The sequence below is a fragment of the Coenobita brevimanus genome, chromosome 19, assembly GCF_032717465.1.
Source record: "Coenobita brevimanus isolate Jiangsu-jjx chromosome 19, ASM3271746v2, whole genome shotgun sequence".
Classification (NCBI taxonomy): domain Eukaryota; kingdom Metazoa; phylum Arthropoda; class Malacostraca; order Decapoda; family Coenobitidae; genus Coenobita; species Coenobita brevimanus.
Window position 1 is genome coordinate 18955201 of NC_136972.1, and position 25442 is coordinate 18980642.

A 25442-nucleotide genomic window follows, 5' to 3' on the forward strand; every position below is an offset into this window, starting at 1 on the left:
TCCACTTCAGCGTTAATAGGGACATTAAAGTGGATAAAATGTCATCCTATTAAATCCTGAGTCAGGGGAGGAGTACTCATACGTGAAGGGCCAAAGCTACAAAGTACTGACCACTTGCGATTTTTGAGCTAAAGGAAGTTGAAAATACAGAAACTGATAATTTTCGCAGTATTAGCGCAAATTGCGTTTGAAATAAACATCGTGTGAAAACACTTTTGACGAAATATCAAGTAATTGCTGCATTTGGCGTGTATAAGGGAAATAATAGGCACTCTCTGAAAGAATGGACGGTCTCCGATATTTTACGTTCCTTATTCACGGCAAGATGGAAACATAAAATTATTCAACAAGTACGTGATATACAGTAATGTGAAAGCTATGTTCACAAGATATTTCTCTACATTAAACACGATTTGAGCTACCGTAATACCACGAAAACTATCCATATCGATATTTTCATTTCTCTTTTGATCAGAACTCACAAGTGGTGAGCTGTCAAGAAGTGACACGATTTAAATATGACAAGTGGTGCCAGGCACGACAAACCTTGCTCAGCAGCAGTTATTTTATTGCTGTTAAATAGTAACTCGTTTCTGCCATTCAGTGTCAGTGCACAATTAAAGTCTAGGCTAATGGCACAAATATATTCATGTTACACCCTCTGAAAATCCATGGTCTTGCATTTGACCTTTCAAGGTCAGTCAAGGTCAAAGGTCATGGTGCCAAATGAAAGCCCATATGAGACTTCCTATATCTTGGTAATAGTATATATATCTATCTTCAACCAGTTTCGAGTTTCAGTCCCTTAATATCCGTGACCTTGAGTTTGGCCTTTCAAGGTCATTCACAGTCAAATGTCAGGGTACCAATTAAAAACCCATGTGGAATTTCCTGTATGTTGATATGGTAAGAACTCGTATCTCTCTACCATCAACCAGTTTCAAGTTATAGCCCCATGATTATCAGTGACCTTGAGTTTCACCTTTCAAGGTCATTCACGGTCAAAGGTCTTGGTGCCACATGAAAGCCAATATTACACGAGTTCCTGTATTTTCATAATAGTAAATATCTCCATCTTCAACCGTTTTCAAGTTATAGCCCTCTGAAAATCCATGACATTGATTTTGACCTTTCAGGGTTGCTTGAATGCCTCCAAAATTTAATTATTTTGGGGGGGGCTAATGCCCACACATCCTGAAAGTCTCATGTAGTTTCATTCAGCCGTTTTTCCGTAATGTTGCTACCAAAGAAACAAACAAACAAAGAAATTCCACCAGAAACAATAACTCGCCGAACTCCGTCCGGGCGAGGTAAATACCATCGTAGTGAACAAGGGCGGGTGAGCAAATGTATACACCAAGGCCTAAAGAATACCAGGTCTAACAACGCGTAGTGACGTGACGTCACGAGGCCCACCTGTCACTTTTCCCCTCTCTCCCCTACCCTTACTTCTCCTGTCTGCTCCATTTTCTGTGGTGTTTACACTCCCAAGCCTTCACTGACAGCTCCGTTTTCTTAACACTGTTTTGGTAAAAAAAAAAAAAAAAAAAAAAAAAAGAATGCTATTGCCCTCTAATTTACAAGATTTTTCACTTTTTTGTTTTATTGCTTTGAGATTTTCCAGTTGTTCCTACCTGCCTGCTTATAAATTCTACCCAGTTACTGTCATTAACTCTTTCACCATCTGCCCTCAGGAACTCATATTGAGGGAACTTACAGAAAGTGTGGTTAAACTACTAGAGCACGACAAAGTTAACAAGGTGAATCTAATTTACTACAATAAGACGACGATAGCAAAGAAGGAGGTTCTGTCTGTCTGTCTGTCTCTCTTTCTCTCTCTCTCTCTCCCTCAGTATATATTTATATGTATATAATATTATGTTGCTACAATGGATATACAGTACAATATAAAAATGTGAATAATATATTTCTTTTATATTTCTTGCAATAAATTTTCTCCACAAGCCTATGTATGTATATATGTATGTACATCTCTATTTTTCTCTGTCTAATATACTGAATCTCTCTCTCTCTCTTTCTTTCTCTCTCTCTCTCTCTGAGAGAGTATAAGTGAGGTGTTCCTTCTGATGCAATTCCCCAATGTCTTTTGACACTCCCATATATCTAGGCCTGTTCAATATTCTTCTCTCTCTCTCTCTCTCTCTCTCTCTCTCTCTCTCTCTATATATATATATATATATATATATATATATATATATATATATATATACGGTATAAAATCAGTATACATTAGATAGATAGATAGATAGATAGATAGACAAATAGAAAGGCTTGTATGGAATAGTTATTGCCAGAAAATTTTAGTGAATATTTATTAACCCCCTTGATATATACGATTTTTTATATTGTATATCCACATATGTGTCTACATAACGTTGTATACATGTCAATATGTAATGAGAGAGAGAGAGAGAGAGAGAGAGAGAGAGAAACGGTGTAACTGAGGTGTATGTAATGAGAGAGAGAGAGAGAGAGAGAGAGAGAGAAACGGTGTAACTGAGGTGTTCCTCCGAACTTCATGCAATATAAAATCAATATATATTAGACAGAGGGATAGATAGATAAATAGAAAGATAAATAGACAGATTTCTATAGAAGAGTTATTGCAAAAAAAAAAAAAAAAAAAAGTAGTATGATATTTTCATGGGTAACTGTTGAAAAGTATCTTTTAAAAATATCCCTTCTTTTTTTTTTTTTTTTTTTTTTTTAACTTGTGAGTCACATTCTGGCCTTTAGAATTTGGTAAAGTTAGTATTGGAAATGCATCATCCTCTAGTCTTCTTTGACTTGAAGGTATTGATATGTCCAGCAGTTCATATTTGAGTGACCTTTTAAATGCTATTTGCTCAAAATGACGACTGCATACTCGCGCTATGTGTGGGTTACAGTCGTCTTTTATTTTACCCAAATGTATCCACTTTTTAAGAACTTCATTTCTTGGTAATCTAAAGAAGCTGACACCCTTAACTTTCTTTCCAGAGTCTTCATAACACCCAAATACTGTACAGCTAGTAGGCATTGAATAGTTGTGAACAGCACGGTGACCTTAAGAGAACTGAGCGAGCCAGCACCACTGCTGGTCGCGTGACAAGTGCGTTTTCGTCCGGCCACGGTTTGACCTGTTGTATTCTTTAGACCTTGGTATGCACTGTACTTCCGCTTCGCTGGTCAATTTCTCGTGTGCTGTGGGGACGGCCCAGTCAGTGTTATCAGTGTTTACTTTGCATCTTCTATTCATTTCCTACTCCCACTGTGCAACATGGTGGCAATTCTCCACATTTCCTACCGGTTTCGACTGGAGAGTTCGGTGGGTCAGGGAGAGCCTTCCTGATTTTCTATCATTGTCTTTAACTCCCGGAATACTTTTGTTAGTTATAACATTCCCTACAATCCTACAATAAACAGCCATGGAACGACAAAGAGGTGTGATACCGTTTTCTTTCCTTTGTACTCCTTTGTACCCAGCAGTTCACTTGGGGACCTGGTTGTACAGTAAATTCGATCACAGTGCAATCGTATTCCAGGCAAAGACTGAACCTTAGCAAAAACTTGTTATCTGCCTTAATAACAAGTCGTGCAAACAACAGACATTAACACAGAGCCTTAGCATTTCTCTTCTCAGTACCATCATCATCATCATTCTCATCCTTTTTCTCACCACAACCAATACCACCGTCATCATTATCAACACCATTATCATCATCATCATTCTTCTTCCTTTTCTTTTTCTTCTTCTTCTTTGAGGTAGGCAAAAAAGAAAAAAAAAGGGATAGGTCATATGGTGTGACCTCAGGGGTAAGGGATTGAATAGGGAAGAGTCCTGAGATCGAGCAGCTTGGAGAGCCGTAAACAGGTGACCAAGACCGGCGCATGCAAACATGTTGAAGCCTTTATAAACGATACGATACAATAAGATACGACGATTTTCTTCTTCTTTTACTTCTTCCTCTCCTCCTCCTCCTCCTCCTCCTCTTCTTCCTCCTCCACCTCCTCCTCCTCCTCCTCCTACTTTTTGCTTCATAATTAATAAAACCGCATCCCATTAGGAATAGTTAAATAATAATAACAATACTCCGACTACTGCTGCAACAACAACAACAACAACAACAACAATAATAATAATAATAATAAAAATAATATTTTTTTTTAATTCATCATCATCATCCGGACCTCCTTTCCCACCCACGGGCAGGGTGAGGAGTAGCAATGTCCAGAGAGCACAAACTTGCCCAATCCAAATAGGCCACACTTCCATTCACTCATCATTCAAGCCCCCGGAATCCTGACTCTACCGGGTACGCCAAAAAACATTCACCACATTCTGCAGTTTCACACAAACGTATCCAGTTGAGTCAATCCAGACGCTGCCATGCTCACAAGGGGTGCCAAAATCCCTGATCATGCATTTCTCCACACAAAATTCATCCAGCCAGCTCGATCTCTTGTCAGTTCCCTAGCCTCACCGACTTCCAAACCTCACTTCCTCAAACACTCATCCACCATATCACTCCACCTTCTCCTTGGCCTGCCTCGCCTCCTCCCTCCTTCAAATTCGCTCAGGTAAACCTTTTTCACCACTCTATTGTTATCCATTCTTTCCACATGACCATACCATCTCAGGACACTCTCTTCGATTCTGGTGTCCACCGACTTCCTCACTCCACACCTTTCACGGATCACACTATTTCGTATCCTATCCACCGTCTGTACTCCACATACATTCCTCAACAGTCCCATCTCCACTGCTCTTACACTTGACTTTTCAATTTCATGCCACACCATAGTCTCACACCCATATGTTAGAGTTGGCACTAACACATCCTCATGTAAGTCTCGTGCAGCTGCAACACTCAAGCCTTTGTTTCTTATCAAGGCCTTCATTGCACCAGCTACTTTTCTTCCTTGTGTCACTCTACTTTCAACTTCTTTTGCACATTATCCTCTCTTTTCTATCATTGTACCGAAGTATTTGAACTCTCTCACCAACTCCAGTCTCTCTCCATTCACTGTGACATCACACTGGGAGTCACCTTCTCTCTCAATAACCATCACTTTACTCTTCTCTACATTTACTCTCAAGGCACAACGCTCACAGACTTCAGCAAAACTCTGAACCAGCCTACCAAGTTCCTGTCCGGTACTTGCAAGCTGTACTGCGTCATCAGCATACAACAAATTTGAGATATTCCACCCATCACCATTCATTACCAACGCCATCCCTCTCTCTATTACTCGTGTTTTCACTTCTCTCATCACCCCATCCATATATACATCGAACAACCATGGGAACATCACACAACCTTGTCGCACGCTCACACCGATTGTGAACTATTCACTTAGATGCCCATTAGTCCTTACACATGCATTGCTACCATCATAAAAATTCTTGACAGCAACTAGTAGCTCATCATCTACACCATACATGTGCAAAACTTTCCACAATCTCTCTCTGTGTACTTTGTCGTATGCTTTTTCCAGAGCCATGAATGCCATAAACACCTTATGGGCCTTCTCACAAGCCTTCTTTGCTATCTGCCTCACTGCAAATACTTGATCCACACATCCTCTGCCACTCCTAAAGCCACCCTGCTCATCACTCATCAGGACTTCTGATACCTCTCTTACTTTCTCTATAATAATTCTTCCATATACCTTCCCTACCACACTCAAAAAACTTATCCCACGATAATTCTTGCACTTACTTCGCTCACCTTTATTTTTGTACAGGGGTACAATCATAGCCTTTTTCCACTCTGCAGGCACAATTTCATTCATCCCTGCCTTCTTACATATCTCCAACAAGCACTTCATTCCACTCTCTCCACTACACTTAAGCATCTCTGCATACACCTCATCAACCCCAGCTGCTTTCGCGTTTTTCAGCCGTTTCACAGCACTCTTCACCTGTGCGAGTGTCACGTCTCCTGGCACTGCATTCCTTCTCTGCACACCCCTAAAACCAATCATGTTTACTGCCGCTCTGCTCTCTCTATTCCCATTCATCAGGCTTTCAAAATATTCTTTCCATCTGGTCCTTACTTCAACTCCATGGGTTGGTAACCTACCACCTGCATCCTTCACACTTTCACGTTTCTTTCTGCTTTCATTTCTACATTTCCGCACCTCTTTCCAGAATAACTTCCTATTTTCAGAGTAGTTCACATTCATTTTTCTTCCCAGATCATCATTTACCTCCTTCTTTTTCCTCTTCACTAGTCTCTTTACGTGCTTCTTGCTCTCGATATACTCAGTTCTTATTTCAACTGAACCCCTATCCTGTAACCACTTTAGCCACTTCTTCCTCTTTTCCTCCACCACTCTCTTAACCTCCTCATCCCACCATGCCGTACCCTTCTTTTTTTGTTGATACTCTTGCCACACCACACACCTCTTTAGCATTCCTAACTAAGCAATCCCTATATGCAGGCTGTCCAGATCCAATTCATTCCAGTTCACTGAATCTAACTCGTCCTCTACTTTGGTCCTGTAATCATCTGCCACTTCTTTGATCCTCAGCTTCTAAACTTTCAGTCTTTCACCCTGACTGCTCTTCTCTCTCTTGATCCACCTCACTCCTCTCAGCTTGATCTTGCATACCACAATCATATGATCTGACAAACCTCCACATCGTCCTCTCACAGCCCTTGTATCAGCAACCATTCCCATCATCGACCTCTCTACGAGCACGTAATCAATCAGGCTTCTTTCAACACGATCCCCGTTTCCTCTATACCACGTATATTTATGTGCATCTTTGTGTTTGAAATAAGAATTACAAATGCACAGCCTCCTCTCCTGACACATATCCTTCAGTCGATTACCATTATCATTTTCTCCTGGTACTCCATAGCAACCCATTATGTCATCCTCTGGACCAGTGCCTACTCTTCCGTTCATATCCCCCATCATGATCACTTAATAGCTCCTGGGCATTTCTCCCACTACTTCACCCAGCTCATCCCAAAACCTGTCTTTCTCTCTCTCACTCCTGTCCTCACACGGTGCATATGCGACAATCACTGCCTTTTTCACCTTCTCAAACTTGAACTTGACATACATACACCTCGAGCTGACACATTTGTAGTCTCTCATTCCACTCTGCCACACCTCATTCATCAACAAAGCAACTCCTTCCTCGCATCATCCTCTCCCATTCATTCCTGATCTTACACATTTCACACCTTCCCACTCCTCCACTTCGCACCTTTACATCTTCGTTTCACACAATGCCATCATGGCATATCTCGCACTCTTGAACACATTCACCACTTCCACCCTCTTGCTCTTCTCATTCACACCTCTCACATTCCACATGGCCACACGAGTCTACCCATTTGGTTGGGGCCCTGGACAGGTATTGGGCCCTCCGAGGCTCTCTGAAACGACTGCCATGATTAAGTGATTTTGGATTGAGGAATCTGGGGGACACTTAACCCTGCCAGAAACCCCGGATATATGGTTACCACCCAGGGTAGTAAATGGTTTCCTGGGTACAGGAAACCATTTGGCTTGTCACTCAGTGTAGAGCTCACATGGCATCACTTTACATTAAGTGAGTGGATGATGGGTGCCCCCACCTTTAAAGTATTCTTGAGGGTAGTCAAACCCACACTGGCAGACAAAAAGATTGAAATATTGTAATCCCCTTGTCTGCCAGTGAAAGTTTTTATATCCTCCTCCATGTTTATGATACTATGGCTCTTCAGCTTTACAGTATTCTTACAGCATACGGATGACTCTCTTATCAATTTTGGGGTGATGTCTGGTTGTGGAGGGTACATCTGACTCCTCTCGTCCAAAAATTCCTTATTAAGCTGAGGAAACAGGCTGGGAGTAACAAAAATAAGACATGTAGAAGATGTCACCACACTGAAGAATCCTATGGCACATAATTTTTAGCTTATTCACTGAATCTCTAAATGAGTTTGTCAGATCAGGAGAGACTTTTTGATTGGGGAGGGACTGATGTAACCTTAATAAATTCCTTCACAACTACTGATTCTTCCTACATTAAATAAAATCACCTGGGGATACAAAGAATGAAACAAAACATACTATACTGGAAACAGTAGTACCCTAATAATAATAAAACAAATTATATACTTGGATTTAAAGGGTTAATCAAGGTTATACACATTTCCTCCAGTTTGAAAAGTCTCTCCTCAGCCAAATAAAACTGTCTGGTACGAGCAGGAATAAGATGCAAATTAAGTTACCACATTGGAATATTATTAAGTTAAGTTATGAGATGCAAGTTACCACATTAAAATAATAATAATAATAATAATAATATAGTAATAATAATAATAATAATAATAATATAGTAATAATAATAATAATAATAATATATAGTAGTAGTAGTAGTAGTAAGTAGTAGTAGTAGTAGTAGTAGTAGTAAAGTAGACGTGCAGTTTCTTCCTGTGCGCTCAGAGAAAACATGGAAACTACATAACCAGTCAGCGATATGTACGAGTATGCAGATTTTGTTGAACTCTGTGTGCTCACTTCTCACTATTTCTGATTGTTATTGTTTCCGGGAGGGGGCCTGACCCCCCACCCCCAGAACCATTTTGGGGGTCATGCTCTCCAAATATCGCATTACAGATGTGAGTCCACTGTATAACATTTACTGAGATATTAAGCCATATTTGCCCTCCTTTCGCTATTTCTGAGAATTTTTAAATATGTGATGGGGCTGACCTAAAACTCAGGGATGGAAAACTGTATATAGTAGAAAACCTTTGGATTAACCAGACGAACTTACTTTATTTTAATGCAAGAAGAAAGGAACCAAAGGCCAGGAGCCCGCATTACCGTTCCCTCCAAGAAAAAAAAAAATTAAAAGAGAGCCAAAATCAAGATCCGTTCATTCCGAGATGCCTGGACACACTGCGTTTGAAAGACTGGAGATCATAGGAAGTAGGAAATACAGAAAGAGGGAGAAGTTTGAGGTTTCAGAATGGGAAGTTTGATTCAATTATTCCCTCTTTTTATGATCGTTTTTATTTTTGAGAAGGGTTCTGATCCCTCAAGAATCATTGGGGAAATATCACATTACGAATGAGAGCCCACTGTACAACTTTCCCTAGGATATCAGTGTCATGTATGTCCTCCTTCTCATATTTTGTATCCATTATATGTTTTGGAGGGGGTTGACTCCCCTAAAAGTAGTGGTGTAAAATATATAGTGAAGGACATTATTAAATAACCACACGAACTGACCTGTAAAGTTTCACTGAACTCCATCAACTCTCCTTCTATTTCTGATAGGAGGGGGGATTCCCAAATATCGCATTAGGGATACGAGTCCATTGTACAACATGTTTTAAGATATCAGAGCCATTTCTGCCCTCCTTTCAGTATTCCTGAAAATTTTGACTTGACTAGGAGGGCTGACACCTCTTCAAAATCATAGATAGAATATTGAATATGGTGGAAAACCTTGCCAGGAACCAGAACCTCACCTGGGAAATTCAAATCCATCATATAGCCTTGGAGTTAATGCACACACACACACACACACACACACACACACACACACACACACACACACACACACACACACAGGCTGAACCTTGAGCAACGACATAGGGCGTGTTGCCGAAAACGAAACCTTCCTGCTTCATAGAATAAATGGTGAAGATGATAATAATAATAATAATAATAGTAATAATAATAATGAATAAATAAGTAATACTTACTTTCCTCCCCTGGACTCGAAGTAAGCAGAGAGAAGAGAGGTATCTGGTGGGTACTGCTGGTAGTGGGCGACCTGAGAAATACAAAGAACTATTATAAAGACAGAAGTGCGAATTGCTTGAGAGACAGACAGACAAATGAGGAAGTAAAGGAAGTTTGTGGTCCTGATGTGGCTGTGCAGCATGTGGAGTTACGTGGAAAGCCAAACAGACAAATAAGGAAGTAGTGGACCGTTGTGGCGTTGATGTGTATGTCATTGTCATTGAAAGAATCAACAGAAATACTTTGAGATGGACTGGCCATGTGGAGAGGATGGACAATGAGAGTGCCTGGAAGAGTGTGTGTGAGTGAGGTGGAGGAGGAGAGGAGGGGGAGATCAAGGATGAGACGGAGGGATGGAGTGTGCAGAAAAAAGGAGTAACATGGGAGCAGATTATTTGTGGCCAACCCTTACGAGCTTAAGGCTTCTGGCAATAGGTAAACAGGTAGACGAACAACAGGATTAACCTATTCAGTCCAATGACCCGTGGCATGGACATGACCGGGCGGTGGAGTGGCCTCGTTGTATGGACATCCCTCAATTGCCTCTCTATCCACCAAATGGAGGATGGTGGACTTAGAAATTTGGCCTGCAGTCCTAATGGGCACAGGTTCGAATCTCCGCTGGACCAGGGAACAATTTAAGGATTTTATTTTCACAAAGCAAACTTGACTAATTTACCAGAGGATCTGCCCACATGTATAAATACCCCCGCTAATACCAGTCCTGTATGAGTGTCCTAGCATGTATTCAGTATGGAAGGTGCGTGTTGGCGCGGAAGTGGTGACATGTGGACGTGTATGGAACAGGCTGTGAAGTCTGTGCCTAGGGTTTGACACATAAAAAATAAAAAGAAAGGGGGCAACGTTAGCCTGCAGTCCTCCGATTCACGTCCATATGAGCTTGAGTTGCAACTAATATTTTCTCTCTGTATATACAGCCAGACGCCACTGTCCAGTAAGGGGTGGCCTTCTCCCTCTGAGTTAGTTGTATTACAGGAAGTGGCACTGACCCTTCTCCATCCCACCTGTTGACACATAGGGAACAAGTATGGGTTTGTCATGTAAGGTGAAGGAAGAAGTGGGAGCACTACATCAAGTGAATGGATGATGGTGAGAAATAGGAAGAGAGGAGGGCAGACACTGAAAAAGAATGATAAAGGTGAAGGAAGAAGTAGGCAGCACTACATCAAGCGAGTGTACGATGGTCGCCACCACCTATTAACTACTACCACTACTGCTACTACCACTACTATTACTACTACTACTACTACTACTACTACTAAGAATAATAATAATAATAATAATAACAATAATAATAATAATAATATTAATAACTGGCCAGCTCGATGCTGGCCCTATTGTTAGTCGCGTTTTCTTTCTTTCTGTCTTTCTTGTTTGATTATGGCAGGCACTTCTACCCTTCAGAATTAACCGATACCGGCCAAACTTGGACACGATGGCCAGCCTATGACCTAGTTATATCCATAAGGTGTTGGTTGTTAGGCAACTACTGGTTGCCTAGCAACTGCCGGAAAACCGCTTTAGTCATACTTTTACATTCTGAGCTGTAGAAGCATTACTAATGGGCATAGTAAGCTCTGACTTCGTTAGGCGTAATCTTCAGGTCATTCCCTATCGGAAGAATGCCATCCATTTTCCTCTCTCCTCTCTAGTTTTCGAGTGGCAACCCTGCAAAGATTGGCCTCAGTCCCTAGCAAACAGTACCGGTTTTCAAGAATGCCCCTCTAGTGCCCCAGCAGCTCCATGGAAGTGAATGAAAGTTTGGATGCTTATAAACACTGACTAGTACTAACACTTTCGACTGTTCACCTATGTGCTACAATGACCAGGTGACTATGCTCGAGCAAAATGCTAAGGCTCCAGGCCAGGTGACTATGCTCACACGAAATGCTAAAGGTCCAAACATTATGAAGCCAGGGCCGTAATTCTTGGATGGAACGTTGCACTGAAGTACCTCCATGCAAAAATGACATTTCATGTCAAAACTCACTTCCAGTCACTGGCAGCGCCACATAGAAATTGTACCACTCTTGGACCATTCTAGGAATTTCTAGTTCCCTAGCTCCACAGTGGATGAATGGAATCAAAAGAACTTTTGCATGCTTATAGACATTAATGAGCAGTACAAGTGTGCTTCGTACTTCCCTGACCTATATCTACCAGGTCAGTCAAAGGTCATCACGTGCAGAACATGTGAAATGCGCTAAAATTACAACCTTGCTCACACAAAATGCTAAGGCTCAGAAGATAATTAAGCCAGGGCCATGATTTATAGGTGGAATGCTGCACTGGAGTACCGTCATACAGAAATGACTTTTAGTGTCGAAACTCAGTTCATGTTGCTGACAAAGGTTGTTCCACTTGCAGCTGGTCATCATCACCTACTGGCTTATAATAATAATTAAAAGTGGTGCCAAGGCACAGCAAACCCGTCCCAGGCAGTCATTTTAGTGTTGACGTATAAACACAACAGAGTATCTAGTCAAAGATGCCACATATCAAATTTGGAGTAAGTTGGATCAAAATTGATGATTTTATGCCCATCTGAAATTTTAGTCCTGACCTATCTGCCACTGACCCCCTCAACCGCTAACTGGGGGATGACCCCCTGATGTAATGATGCATGTTATAGGATGCAGATTTGAAAGATGCACCTTTAGGTCTTTGTTTCATGTCTGCTTTACGAATTTGAAGAGTTATAGCGAAAAAACGATTTTTACCTGTCCCCAGTTTTTTATTTTACATTATTTGGGGGCCTATAGCCTAGGCCTTGGCACAATTTGGCCCAAACTTTAATCAGGTGATCAGAAGGTCATAGCCCATCATCCCTGTAATTTTAGTCAAAATTGCACAAGTAGTTTTTGCGTAACGTTGTTAACAGATAGACAACAAACAAACAAACAGACAAACCGAGTGAAAACAATACCCATCCCAGAGCCCTTCCTATATCTATAGCCCTATCTATAGCCCGACGCCCTAATCCCGCAAAGGGTGGCCGCAGACAAAACGCCTCCAAGTTGCTCTGTCCCCAACCATTTGACTACCCTTCCCCCAACTCATCCCCCCTCCCTCATATACCTCTCGACTCCATCCCTCCACCTCATCCTCGGTCTACCCCTCCCTCTCCCTCCCTCCATCTCACCTACATACACCCTCTTAGTCAGTCTTTCACTCTCCATCCTCTCCACATGTCCAAACAACCTCAGTGCATTTCTCCAAATCTTCTCAACCAAATCCACATCCACCTCACAACGTTCCTTCGCTTCTTCATTCGTCAACCCGTCCCTCCATGTCACTCCACATGCTCCTCTCAGGTAACTCATTTCCACTGCTCTCACTCTTGACTTGTTCTCCTCTTGCAAGGTCCACGCTTCGCTTCCATACGTCAGAGTAGGGATCACAATACTATCATGCTGTGACTTCTTAACTTCCATACGCACCTCCCTATTCCTCATCACTGTTTTCAGTGAACTAACAACCTTCCTTCCCTGCTGTACCCTTTCATGCACGGGTAATAATAATAATAATAATAATAATAGTAATAATAATAATACAAAAACCTATTATATAATTTGGCCATTTGCTGGTAATTATATTTGTCATATGGTGGACGTCTTGTAGTGAAGGAATCAATGAAGGTATTATCTGATTTCTGTCTTTACCTCTCTTAGATGGTAGTAAGAATGATCATTAATTAGCCATCAAACTCCAACCCTTCCTCTCTCACTCTCTCTCTCTCTCTCTCTCTCTCTCTCTCTCTCTCTCTCTCTCTCTCTCTCTCTCTCTCTCTCTCTCTCCTGTGACGCCTTGTATTTGTATTCTTGCCACCTCTAAGTGATTTTATTCAACCTGTTGAGTGCGTAGATAGAAAAGGGAAACGAACTCTGTCCAAAAGTCTGACCGGCCAAAGAATGAAAACAGATTTCTTCCAATACCCAGCTGGTTATGCTACTATTGCACCACCGACTGCTCAAGCAGAGTTATGCAGCACTGACTAGACAAATGAGGAAGTAAAGGAGCTTCGTGGTGTTGATGTGGATGTGACTGGAAGTGTTGAGAGAAGTACTTTGAGATGGTTTGGCCATGTGGATAGGATGGAGACTATGAGACGGACGAGAAGAGTTTGTGTGAGCTATGTGAGTGGAGAAAGGAGATACCATTCGTAAGGAACATCAGGTGGAGAAGTATTTGAAAGGGAGCAATGTGAGTTGAGGGGAAGGCAGTCAAATGGTAGAGAATGAGGCGACTTGCAGGCGATTTGATTGTGGCCACCCCTCTTACAAGATGAAGTCGTCTGGCTATATATATATATATATATATATATATAGAGAGAGAGAGAGAGAGAGAGAGAGAGAGAGAGAGAGAGAGAGAGAGAGAGAGAGAGAGAGAGAGAGAGAGAGAGAGAGAGAGAGAGAGAGAGAGAGAGAGAGAGCCTCTGTGGTACAGTAGTAGAGTGTGCGTTTCGTACACGGGTGAGCCAGGGCTCGCGCCCCGCCAGGGTAACAAACTTTGGGACTGTTCACCCAGTCACCCACTGCATTGGCGAACACATGGGGTGCTGTGATTGAACCAGTGTCGCTTACTATAAAGTATGCTTGCACCCAGTCGGCTTGCGCAGGCCGATTACACATGGTTCACAAACTACACACACATCCGAAGCCACTCCAACACTACAATTACACTTACAATCACTTCTTACCCTACATACAATCTCTACCAGACAGCCTAAGTCACTTGGCAGAGATACATTGGCTGTATCGTCCCGACTTCGGTCGGGATAGGCCGGGCCCGCAGTGGATACTCAAACGGCTGATGATGATGTACAGTATGTATGAATATGTATTTGTATACCGTATATCTTTCACACACCTTCCACTTCCGCCATCTGCACCATATCATATGTACCCAATCACTCCTCCACTTCTGGCTTATATTTTGCCTTTTTTCCATCATCTTGCATCCTTTCTACCCTCCTTGCATGGACTAGCTCCTCCTGTCCCTCCCTCCCTGTATTCTCCCATTGCACATGAACCTTGACTTTCACCACCACCAAGTAGTGGTCAGAAAGTCCACTCCCCCAACCTCCGTATCCTTTTGCATCCATTGCATACCTTCTCATTCTGTCATCCACACACACATGATCAATCATTGCCTGCCGTTCATTCAGTTCACCACCCACCCTTCTCATTACTTGCCACGTATACCTGTGGATCATTTTGTGCCTAAAGAGGGTACTGGCTGTGACCAACCCCCTCCCCACACATACGTCCACTAGAAAACTGCCATTCTCATCCACTACTACAGGCACACCCCACTTACCAACTACTCCATCCACCTTCATATTCCCTTCTTTTCCATTCATATCTCCAACTAGAAACACTCATTCCTCTCAAAATTTTCCACGCACGCCTCCACATTTGCTCAGAACTCCTTTCACTCTGCTTGCACCATCTTGCATTGGTGCATGCACACACACAATCGCCCGCGTTTGTATTCCCACTTTTAATCTTACCCACGCAATACTTGAGCCAATTGATCCATATTCTCTTACATTATCCTTTCGTCTCTTGCACACAATCATACATACACCTTCTCTTGCCCTCCCTTTCTCACCTACTCTCACGTACATAGCCCATCCACACTCCCACTCTCTCTCACACTCTAACCTCTTCATTAAGTCCCAGTTAATCCACATACGTCCACTTTTACACCCTCAAGCACCTGGACAATCACTCTCTCTCTCTCTCTCTCTCTCTCTCTCTCTCTCTCTCTCTCTCTCTCTCTCTTTCACCTCATCATTTGCACCCCTTACATTACATGTTGCAATCCATACCATGTCCTTTGTCTGGTCTTTGGTCGTCGCCTGTTGGTCTGTCCTGCTGTGAGATTTCTTATTTGTATTTTTAGTTAGTAGTTTTCCGGGGAGGGGCATTAACCCTCCCCCAACCCAGTTGGTGACACATAGGGAACAAGTGTTGGTGATAAGATTACCACCCACCGAATTAAATGGTTTCCTGGTGTAAGAAAATCACTTGCCTTTTCATTCAGTGTAGAGTTACTCGAAACAGAGTACTGTACCACAATATAATATATATATATATATATATATATATATATATATATTTATTTTTATATATATATATATATATATTTTTATTTTTATTTTTTTTTTTTTTTTGAGTAGACTGTAGCACCAGTCGAGCAGGGCAGTACTCCCGAGGTGGATGGAAAGCTGATGACAAGGAGTGCTGGAGCTCCCGTTTCATCAGCCCTCAGGACTAGTTCCTGACCATCCCCCTTTGCTGAACTTTTTCAGTGTCTCAGTTACACAGAGAGTAGGCCAGCATGCTCTCCAGTACAAATTTCTCTAACTATCTACACCAAACTTCGAGCACAGTACACACTACACTTCCTTTTCCAAAATTCAAAAAATGGCGTCTCATCACCAAGCCTCGGAGTCCCCAGGGGGGGGGGGGACCATAAATGCCCCCTCCATCCGCCCCTCTCCCGGTGACAACTCGAGGTGCCTGGAACCACTGGCTGACTCTCTTCTTCTTCATTTCTGCAACATTCGCGGCCTTTCCTCTAACTTTCGCTCTGTTGAGCACCACCTCTCCTCCTCTAAACCTCACCTTCTTTTTCTAACTGAGACTCAGCTGTCTGAGGCAACTGACAGCAAACCCTTTTCTGTATCCTCCTACTTTCTCTATACTCATTTCAAAGCCAAAGATGGCTGTTGTGTATATATACGCAACGACTTATCTTGCTCTCGTGTTCCTGAACTCGATTCTTCTGAATTCTCTACACTCTGGCTTCGGCTTTCCTGTCATTCTCTGACTAAATATATCTGTGCTGTTTACTTATCCCCTAATTCTACTGACTATCAAAAATTCTTTGACTATCTTACTTCTACGATGGAACACATTCTATCCATTTCTCCTTTCTCTGAAATCTCCATTCTAGGAGATTTCAATGTTCACCACCTCCTTTGGCTCTCCTCTCCTTTCACTGATCCACCTGGTGAACAAGCCTACATCTTTTCTATCCTTAATGACCTAGAGCAGCTTGTACAGCACCCTACCTGTATCCCTGACCGCCTTGGAGAGAGCTTCAACGTACTTGACCTCTTCCTCACAACTAATCCTTCTGCTTACTCTGTTAATCTTTTCTCTCCATTGGGCTCCTCCGATCACAACCTTATCACCTTAACCTGTCCTATCACTCCGGTACGGCCTGTGGACCCCCCACGGAAACGTCATCTGTGGCATTTTGGAGCCGCGGACTGGGAGGCCCTCAGGCAGTACTTCTTTGATTTTCCCTGGAATGATTATTGCTTCCATGGCCGTGAGCCATCTGAGTGTGCCTTGCGCATTATGGAGGTTATTCTCTCGGGCATGGAAGCATACATTCCTTTCTCATATCCTTTGACTAAAGCAAGAAAGCCTTGGTTTAATCACGCTTGTTCTAATGCTGTCTGCAACAAGGAGAGGGTCTACAAAAGGTACCGGAGCCAACCCACCCCTGAATCACATCATCTTTACGTTTCTACCCGGAATCGTGCTAAGTCTGTTCTTCGCTCTGCTAAAAATAATTTCATCCATACTAAATGCTCTCAACTCTCCAACTCGAATTCTTCCTGCTCCTTCTGGTACCTTGCCAAAAACTTTTCTAACAACTTTACCTCATCATCCTTCCCTCCTCTTTTCTACTCTGATGGTTCTGTAGCTATTTCTTCTACTGATAAAGCAGATCTCTTCACACAGACTTTCTCCTCCAATTCCACCTTAGACGATTCCGGTGCTGTTCCTCCATCACTTCCCCCCTCTGACTTCCTCATGGCTGACATTAAAATTTCTTCAGCTGATGTATTTTCTGCCATCACTGGCCTCAGTACTAACAAGGCATATGGGCCTGATGGGGTCCCTCCTGTTGTTCTCAAGAACTGTCCTTCTGTGCTTACACCCTGCTTAGGCAAACTCTTTCGCTTTTGTCTGTCAACTTGTACCTTTCCTTCTTGCTGGAAGTTTGCTCTCATTCAGCCAGTCCCAAAGAAGGGTGACCACTCCCAACCCTCCAACTATCGTCCAAATGCTTTAACGTCCTGTATTTCAAAAGTTTTCGAGTCAATTCTCAATAGAAAAATTTTAAGGCATCTTTCCTACCACAACCTCCTTTCTGATAGTCAGTACGGGTTCCGTCAGGGACGCTCCACTAGCGATCTTCTCACCTACCTTTCAGACTCCTGGTCATCCTCCTTTCGGGACTTTGGCGAAAGCTTTGCCATTGCACTTGACATCTCAAAGGCTTTTGATCGAGTCTGGCATAAATCTTTAATTTCCAAACTGCCCTCCTACGGTTTCTATCCTTCTATCTGTGCCTTCATCACTAGCTTCCTTTCTGGTCGTTCTATAGCCGCTGTTGTAGACGGCCATCGTTCTTCTCCTAGATCTATCAACAGTGGTGTTCCTCAGGGCTCTGTCCTATCACCAACTCTCTTCCTTTTATTCATCAATGATCTTCTAAGCTGTACATCTAACCCTATCCACTCATACGCTGATGACTCCACCCTTCTCCTTTCCATTCGGTTCCCGCAACGCCCATCTCAACAGTTACTTCAACAAACAAGGGATGAGGCTATGGCACACCTAATGTCTGACTTGGCTCGTATCTCTGACTGAGGTAAAAATAATATGGTTGTTTTTAATGCATCTAAGACTCAGTTCTTACACCTATCAACCCGACAGAATCTTCCACAGGTATACCCACTAATGTTTAATAATATTCAGCTTAGTCCTGCATCATCCTTGAACATGCTTGGGGTTTCATTTACTCGGGACTTATCTTGGAAAGATCATATTACATCTCTTGTAAAATCTGCTTCCAAGAGATTGGGTGTGCTAAGCCGACTCCGTTCCTTCTTTACCCCTGCACAATTGCTGACTCTATACAGGGGTTTTATCCGCCCCTGTGTGGAGTACAACTCTCATGTGTGGGGAGGCTCCCCACATACAGCTCTTCTCAATAGGGTGGAGTCAAAGGCTTTTCGTCTCGTTAACTCTCCTCCTCTTACTGACTCCCTTCAACCTCTGTCTCTTCGCCGCACTGTTGCATCTTTATCTCTTTTCTATCGCTACTTTAATGGTCACTGCTCCTCTGAACTGTCTGCTTGCATTCCTCCACCTCTTCGACGGGTGCGTAGCACCCATCTGGCAGCAAACTCTCATCCCTTTTCTGTCCAACTCTCTAATGCAAGAGTTAACCGTTACTCCCAGTCTTTCATTTATGCAACAGGTCAACTCTGGAACTGTCTCCCTCTGTCTGTATTTCCTGCTGCCTATGATTTCCAGTCTTTCAAACGCAGTGTGTCCAGGCATCTCAAAATGATCGGATCTTGAATTTGGCTCTCTATTGTATTTTGTTTTTCTCTTGGAGGGAACTGTTACTGCGGGCTCATGGCCTTTGGTTCCTTCTTCCTCGCATAATATATATATATATATATATATATATATATATATATATATATATATATATATATATATATATATATATTTAACCCATTGGAGCCCGGTGTCCGGAATACTGGACAGAACTGGGATTATTCAAGTCTTCATAAAGTAAGGAACCCCCGGGTAGGGACCTATGAGCTTCGCGACTATGAGCCGATAGACGGAGGGCGGTAAGCTTAGGACCCAGCCAGCGCCATGCCTCGCCCAGCACCCCGGGGATCCAATGGGATATATATATATATATATATATATATATATATATATATATATATATATATATATATATATATGATGGGCGATAGATAAGTAGACTGATTGATATAAATAGATAGATACGTTTAGGTCAGCTTTGGCCATTTAAAGGCACTTGCATCCATTCATGCACAGTTAGTTAATCGGGTCCAGTTAGTCATGGAGATCCAGTTCTATCCATTCATGTCCAGTTCTATTCATTCAGGTCTAGTAGGTCCATTCAGGTCTAGCTAACTCCATTTAGGTCCAGTGAGGTCCATTTCAGGTCATTAGGTCCATTCAGGTCCAGTTATGTTCATTTAGGTCCAGTTAGGTCCAATCAAGTCCAGTTAGGTCCATTTACAGTATGTCCAGTTGGGTCCATTCAGGTCCAATTAGGTTCATTCAGATCCAGTTAGGTCCATTTAGGTCCAGTCGTCTTCTCTGAAATGACGATGGTGGACTTCAAGAAAGATGCAACTTTATTCTGCAATCCATCGGGTTCACATTCAGAGGAACCCTGGTCTACAGCCGTACTGTTTTCACTCTAACTTAATCTAAAATTGCCATTTAGCCATTTTGCATGCTGAGTTATTACACTAGATTAACCCTACAATTTGATGCTAGTCACGAGGGGGTGCTATGGAAAGGATGCAGATATTTTTTTTCCGCCACTGACCTACGTTAAAACACCTGCAAGGGAATGGTAAGGTTAAAGGAATATAATTGCATCCATTCAGGTCAGCTTGCACTCATTCCAGTCATTCCTGTTGTATTAGGGAATATACAAGTGGGCGGGTTGGGATTGGATGATTGTGGGCGGTGTGGCATGCTGGGGGAAACTGAAGTGGGCGGGTTGGGGTTGGATGATTGTGGGCGGTGTGGCATGCTGGGGGAAACTGAAGTGGGCGGGTTAGGGTTGGATGACTGTGAGCGGTGTGGCATGCTGGGGGAAACTGAAGTGGGCGGGTTAGGGTTGGATGATTGTGGGCGGTAGGGCATGCTAAGGGAAACTGAAGTGGGCGGGATGGCGTGGGATTGTTGTGGGAGGTGGGGCAAGCTGAAGGGAAGTAGATCCTGTGAAAGCCAGTAGTGTAGGTGCAATAAGAAAGTGAGAAAATGCAGGGTAACTCGTCCATGGCTCTCAAGTAGGAACGTAGCTGATGGTATCCAGTGTATTTTAGAGGGGGCTCAGTCTGCTGATGTGGGTGTAGGTGGGGAAAGGAATTAAGCCGTCCCCACAACACACAGCAAATCGCCTGGTGGAGTACAAGAGGAGCGTTATATACGGGCCAACCTGTACATGGATGGAGACGCCGGAAAAAAGATTAGATGGGCTGAGAGAGAGAGAGAGAGAGAGAGAGAGAGAGAGAGAGAGAGAGAGAGAGAGAGAGAGAGAGAGCGTCCCCGTTGCCACGGTAACGTAACATGCCTTCCCTACAAACACAAACAACGCTCAATAACGGCAAAAGTATCTCAACTCTCCACTGCGTCAGTACCATTGTCTTGATTCACAAACAAATTTATGGTCAGTTCCCCATGTAACTGAGATTTCTCGTTGCGGGAAGGGCAAGAATAGCAGGGTGCAGAATATCCCCATATCTCGGTTTTCCTGCAAATATATGTCACAATCACGAGAGAAGAATTAAAAACGTTTTTTGAAGGTTCTCGCTGGACCAACATACACAAGTACACTTACTATCACTAGGCCGGTGGCGAGTTTTGGACTACAACAATATTGAAATTTCGATACTCATAATTTTCGTAAAGTTAGCATAAACCGCGTAAAAAAATGTGAAAATAGCTTTGAAAGTAAATTAGTGAACACCGTCAATCTTTTCATAGTTTGAAATTTTTTTATATTTCTTACGACAAAATCGAAGCTTAACACTGTTCAGCAGGTACTTGATATAACAGCAAATGTATTCCCGTAAGACATTCATCTACTGTATTTATAACACAATTTAAGCTAACACTACGAAATTTTCAATGTCAGTGTTTTGAACTTCCCTGTAACCCAAAATATGCAAGTGGTCAAATCCCCTTGGGAAGGAATGGAGGGTGCAAAAGTATTCCCAATGCTCTTGTTCCTGCTGCAAAAATATGTCTTGGCTACTCACGAGAGTAGAACTAATCCTTTTTTTTTTTTTTATTCATCCCTGAATCCACATTCACAACATACTTCCCATTACTCCCCTATTGTAGCTGAAATTTGTTTTTCTTCTTTTTCTTTCTTTCTTTAAAGGAAGGACAGGGATTGGAGGTGTAGAATATCCCGTGTCTCCTGTTCTCCCTGGAAAAACAAATCACACATACGCAAGGATAATTACTATGTATCTTTAGTGATTCAAAAAGGCGTATGGAACTTCTTTGCACCTCTTCATCAGAAATTTACTCTGCATAATACAACTAAGCAGTATCTTACTGTATATGGCAGTTTTTATGTTTTATATCGACACAAATTTCTGCAACAATATCAGTCTGCCTGTCTATCTATTGCCAGACGCCTTAATCCCATAAGGGACGGCCACAAACAAATCGCCTCGACATCACTCTCTTCTCTATCATTTAGATGCCTTCTCTCCAACTTACATCTCAAAAATTAAGTGACTTTCACAAATTAAAGGAAATAATTGGTTCTAGTGACCTAGACCCCTTTGTTCAAACTGTGGATATTAATGAAGCATGGAAATTATTCACCGATATTCTCGGTAAAACAGTAACATTATGTATTCCAATGCGAAACCGACGGCCTGCTGAAAACAATAAACCCAAATGGTGGAATGCGGAAATTAAGCGGTGCCTATCGGCTAAAAAACTTCCACACAAAAATTATACCATAACAAAGGATCAGAGTGATAAAAATAAATATGATGCTCTTCATTGAAAAGCAAAAAAATTAATAGAGCAGAGTAAGAAAAACTTTGAAACTTACACTGCATGTATCTGTAAATCCAATCCCAAAGAATTTTTCATCTATATCAGAAACAAGAAGGTAATATCACCAACAATTGGTTCCGTAGTCACCGATAATGGACAGTATACCGAAGATGAAACAGAGATGGCTAAAATTCTCAGCACTTTCTTTCCATCCGTATTTACATTTGAAAATACAAAATCTATTCCCATTGCTTTTCCTGTTACCATAGAAGAGGGCAGCATAACTAGCGACATTACTGTTAGCGAGAATGATGTACGACTTGCCATCGGTAAACTTTAAGTGAATAAAACACCAGGGCCACACAATATCTCTCCGCATTCTAAGAGAAGCAGTGGATGTAATATCAAAGTCATTAGCTGAGCTATTCAATAAATCACTAGGAAACAGTAAGCTGTCTTACGAATAGAAACTAGCAAATGTAACCCCGATAATTAAAAAAGGCAACAAATCGCAGCCAGGAAATTATCGACCAATAACTTTAACTTCAGTAGTGTGCATGTTGCTGGAAACTATTCTCAAAGATAAATCTGTTAAGCACTTTGAAATAAATAAGCTCATCAAAGATTCACAACATGGTTTTCGAAACAATCGATCTTGCCTCACGAAGCTCTTGGATTTCTTCTATGATATGTTCAATATATATGATGAGACCAGATCTGTTGACATTGTATATCTCGATTTTCAAAAAGCAATTGATAAAGTTCCCCATAAAAGATTACTTCAGAAATTGAATGCGCATGGGTTAAGGGGGAAATGTGCTCGGGTGGATCGATAATTGGCTTACAGAATGTAGACAGAGGGTCGTAACAAATGGTAAAGAATCGGACTGGAAAGATGTTACTAGTGGTGTGCCACATGGCTCAGCACCGGGTCCTATTCTGTTTTTAATATACATAAATGATATAGATGAGGGTTTAATTTGTAATATAACCAAATTTGCTGATGATGCTAAAATTGGTAACAGAGCAGACACATCTTTACAGAAGCAGGCATTACAGAGTGACCTCGATCGACTGTTTAATTGGGCCCAAACCTGGCAGATGGATCTTAATATTAGTAAATGCAAAGTGCTAAACACTGGAAATAGAAATGAAAAAGCCAGTTACACCATAAAATAACATTCAACAAGTGATACCAGTCATGAAAAAGACTTAGGAATTATAACAAATGATCTTAACCCACCGTGCCCTGACTGATTTTTCACCACTGACCCCCCCAAATCCAGCAAATAAAAAAAAATGGCTAAAACCTCCACTTTTTATGAGAAAAATTGGAAAACGCCCCCAAAAGTGTTCACTTGAGCTTAGAAGTGGTCTAAATAGGTGGCCCATTAAACACCTGGTACGGTGCTCTCTGGAGCCATGCTGCGGGTGTCGCGTGTTCTATGAAGCAGTAACTATTCCAAACCACTCAGGTAGACATTTGTTCATTTGGTAAGAATTTATATGTAGTACAAGAATATACTGGTTTTCACACAATAGTATAGGTGATATAAGTGTTGTTTCACTCACTGAACACATCAACATACTACACCTTACGTTACCTCCTTATCATTTCTGCTCGTTTCTTCCTCAGGTACCAAGTAATTTTTGTCCTCCACATCGTCATCGATTGGGGAATCACTCTTGCCTTGAATTTCGTACCGTGGAGCGACTTGTCTTTACTTGCCAGGTCACTGGTAACAGGTGAGTAGCCAAGACAATGGCGTGGGGAGGGAGGTCACGTGAGGTAAGGCAGTGTCACCGCTTGGCAGTAGGTAGAGGAAGGTGTCCTGCGTATACATACCAAAAATCATGCAAGAAATTTGAAAAATGTGCAAATGACAGACCTCGCAATTGCAAAACATATGGGCACGTCCGTAGCCACGGGGGGGGGGGCTATGGAGGGGCTTAGTCCCCCAAAAAAACTCATTAGCCCCCCTCCAGAAGTTTTTCACTTAGAAGTATATATTATTTCCTTATACACAAACCAGGAAAATATACAAAAATTCAAGCCAGATATACTACTTATTCACGACACATGATTTGATTCTATACAGCTACATGTTTAATGACGGTTATCATATGGTCATGATGTAATTCATTACATCAATATAAGCTGGTATATGTTATAGGAACCATATCAGTGCAGCGGCAGTTTGCATGTTTATATGGCAAGTGCTGCTAAGAAAACGGCATGCGACACCATTTCAAATTCAAACTTATACCAACGAAAACACCGTGAAGCCTACCAACCTTGGCAGTCTGGGCCCTGGCACACCAGATAGTAGGTGCAGCATAGTGTCACTCAACCGACAGTGCAAAACAGTACTTTGTGGGATGAGTGATCAGGTAAGCATGGCTTTTTGTAACCTCATTAGCAATATCAGTGCCAGTTTGTAAACTGCAAATACTGCTGGAGTTATAATTAGCTTTCAAAAAGGTACGACTTGATACTTACGAAAACTGAAAAAGCTATGAAGCTTCACATGTAGAGAAAATAATAATATTCACTTTGGCATCAAAAAACTGGTTTCAGTTGGTTTTAGTGTGTATACTATTATAATGCAGCATATATTAAGCTCACTAATGTTCATACAATACATTCTAGAACAAATATACGTGGAAGGAATAGAATAAAAAAAATAAAGCCCCCCCACCTTACGATGGAGATGGCCCCCCCAGATTTCAAGTCCTGGCTAAGGGCCTGTGTATGGGTATGTCAACAGGAGTCACCGTGATAAAACGTGGTGACGTACCCATACGTCAACAGGACGCCTCGGGTTAAACCAACCAAACAGTGTATGAAGACTGTTAAGAAAGCCAACAAATTAATTCGATTCATTGGTAGAGCATTTGAACATAAATCCAATGATACCATCCTCAACTTGTATTATTCTCTAGTTCGCCCACATTTAGAGTACTGTGTCCAGTTCTGGTAACCTTATTACAAAAAAGATAAAGAAAAGCTTGAAAGATTACAACGTCAGGTAACCAAAATGA

General features: G+C 42.0%; 1 protein-coding gene across 1 annotated transcript in view; it reads right to left on the reverse strand.

Annotated features, from left to right (window-relative positions):
• The window catches only part of LOC145391705 (nicotinamide phosphoribosyltransferase-like), a 230643-nt gene that overhangs the window by 196011 nt on the left and 9190 nt on the right, over positions 1-25442 (reverse strand). Inside the window, exon 2 of the mRNA XM_080266243.1 lies at positions 9723-9793. Coding sequence (XP_080122369.1) covers positions 9723-9793 — 71 coding nt within the window. The remainder of the gene's footprint in view (positions 1-9722; positions 9794-25442) is intronic.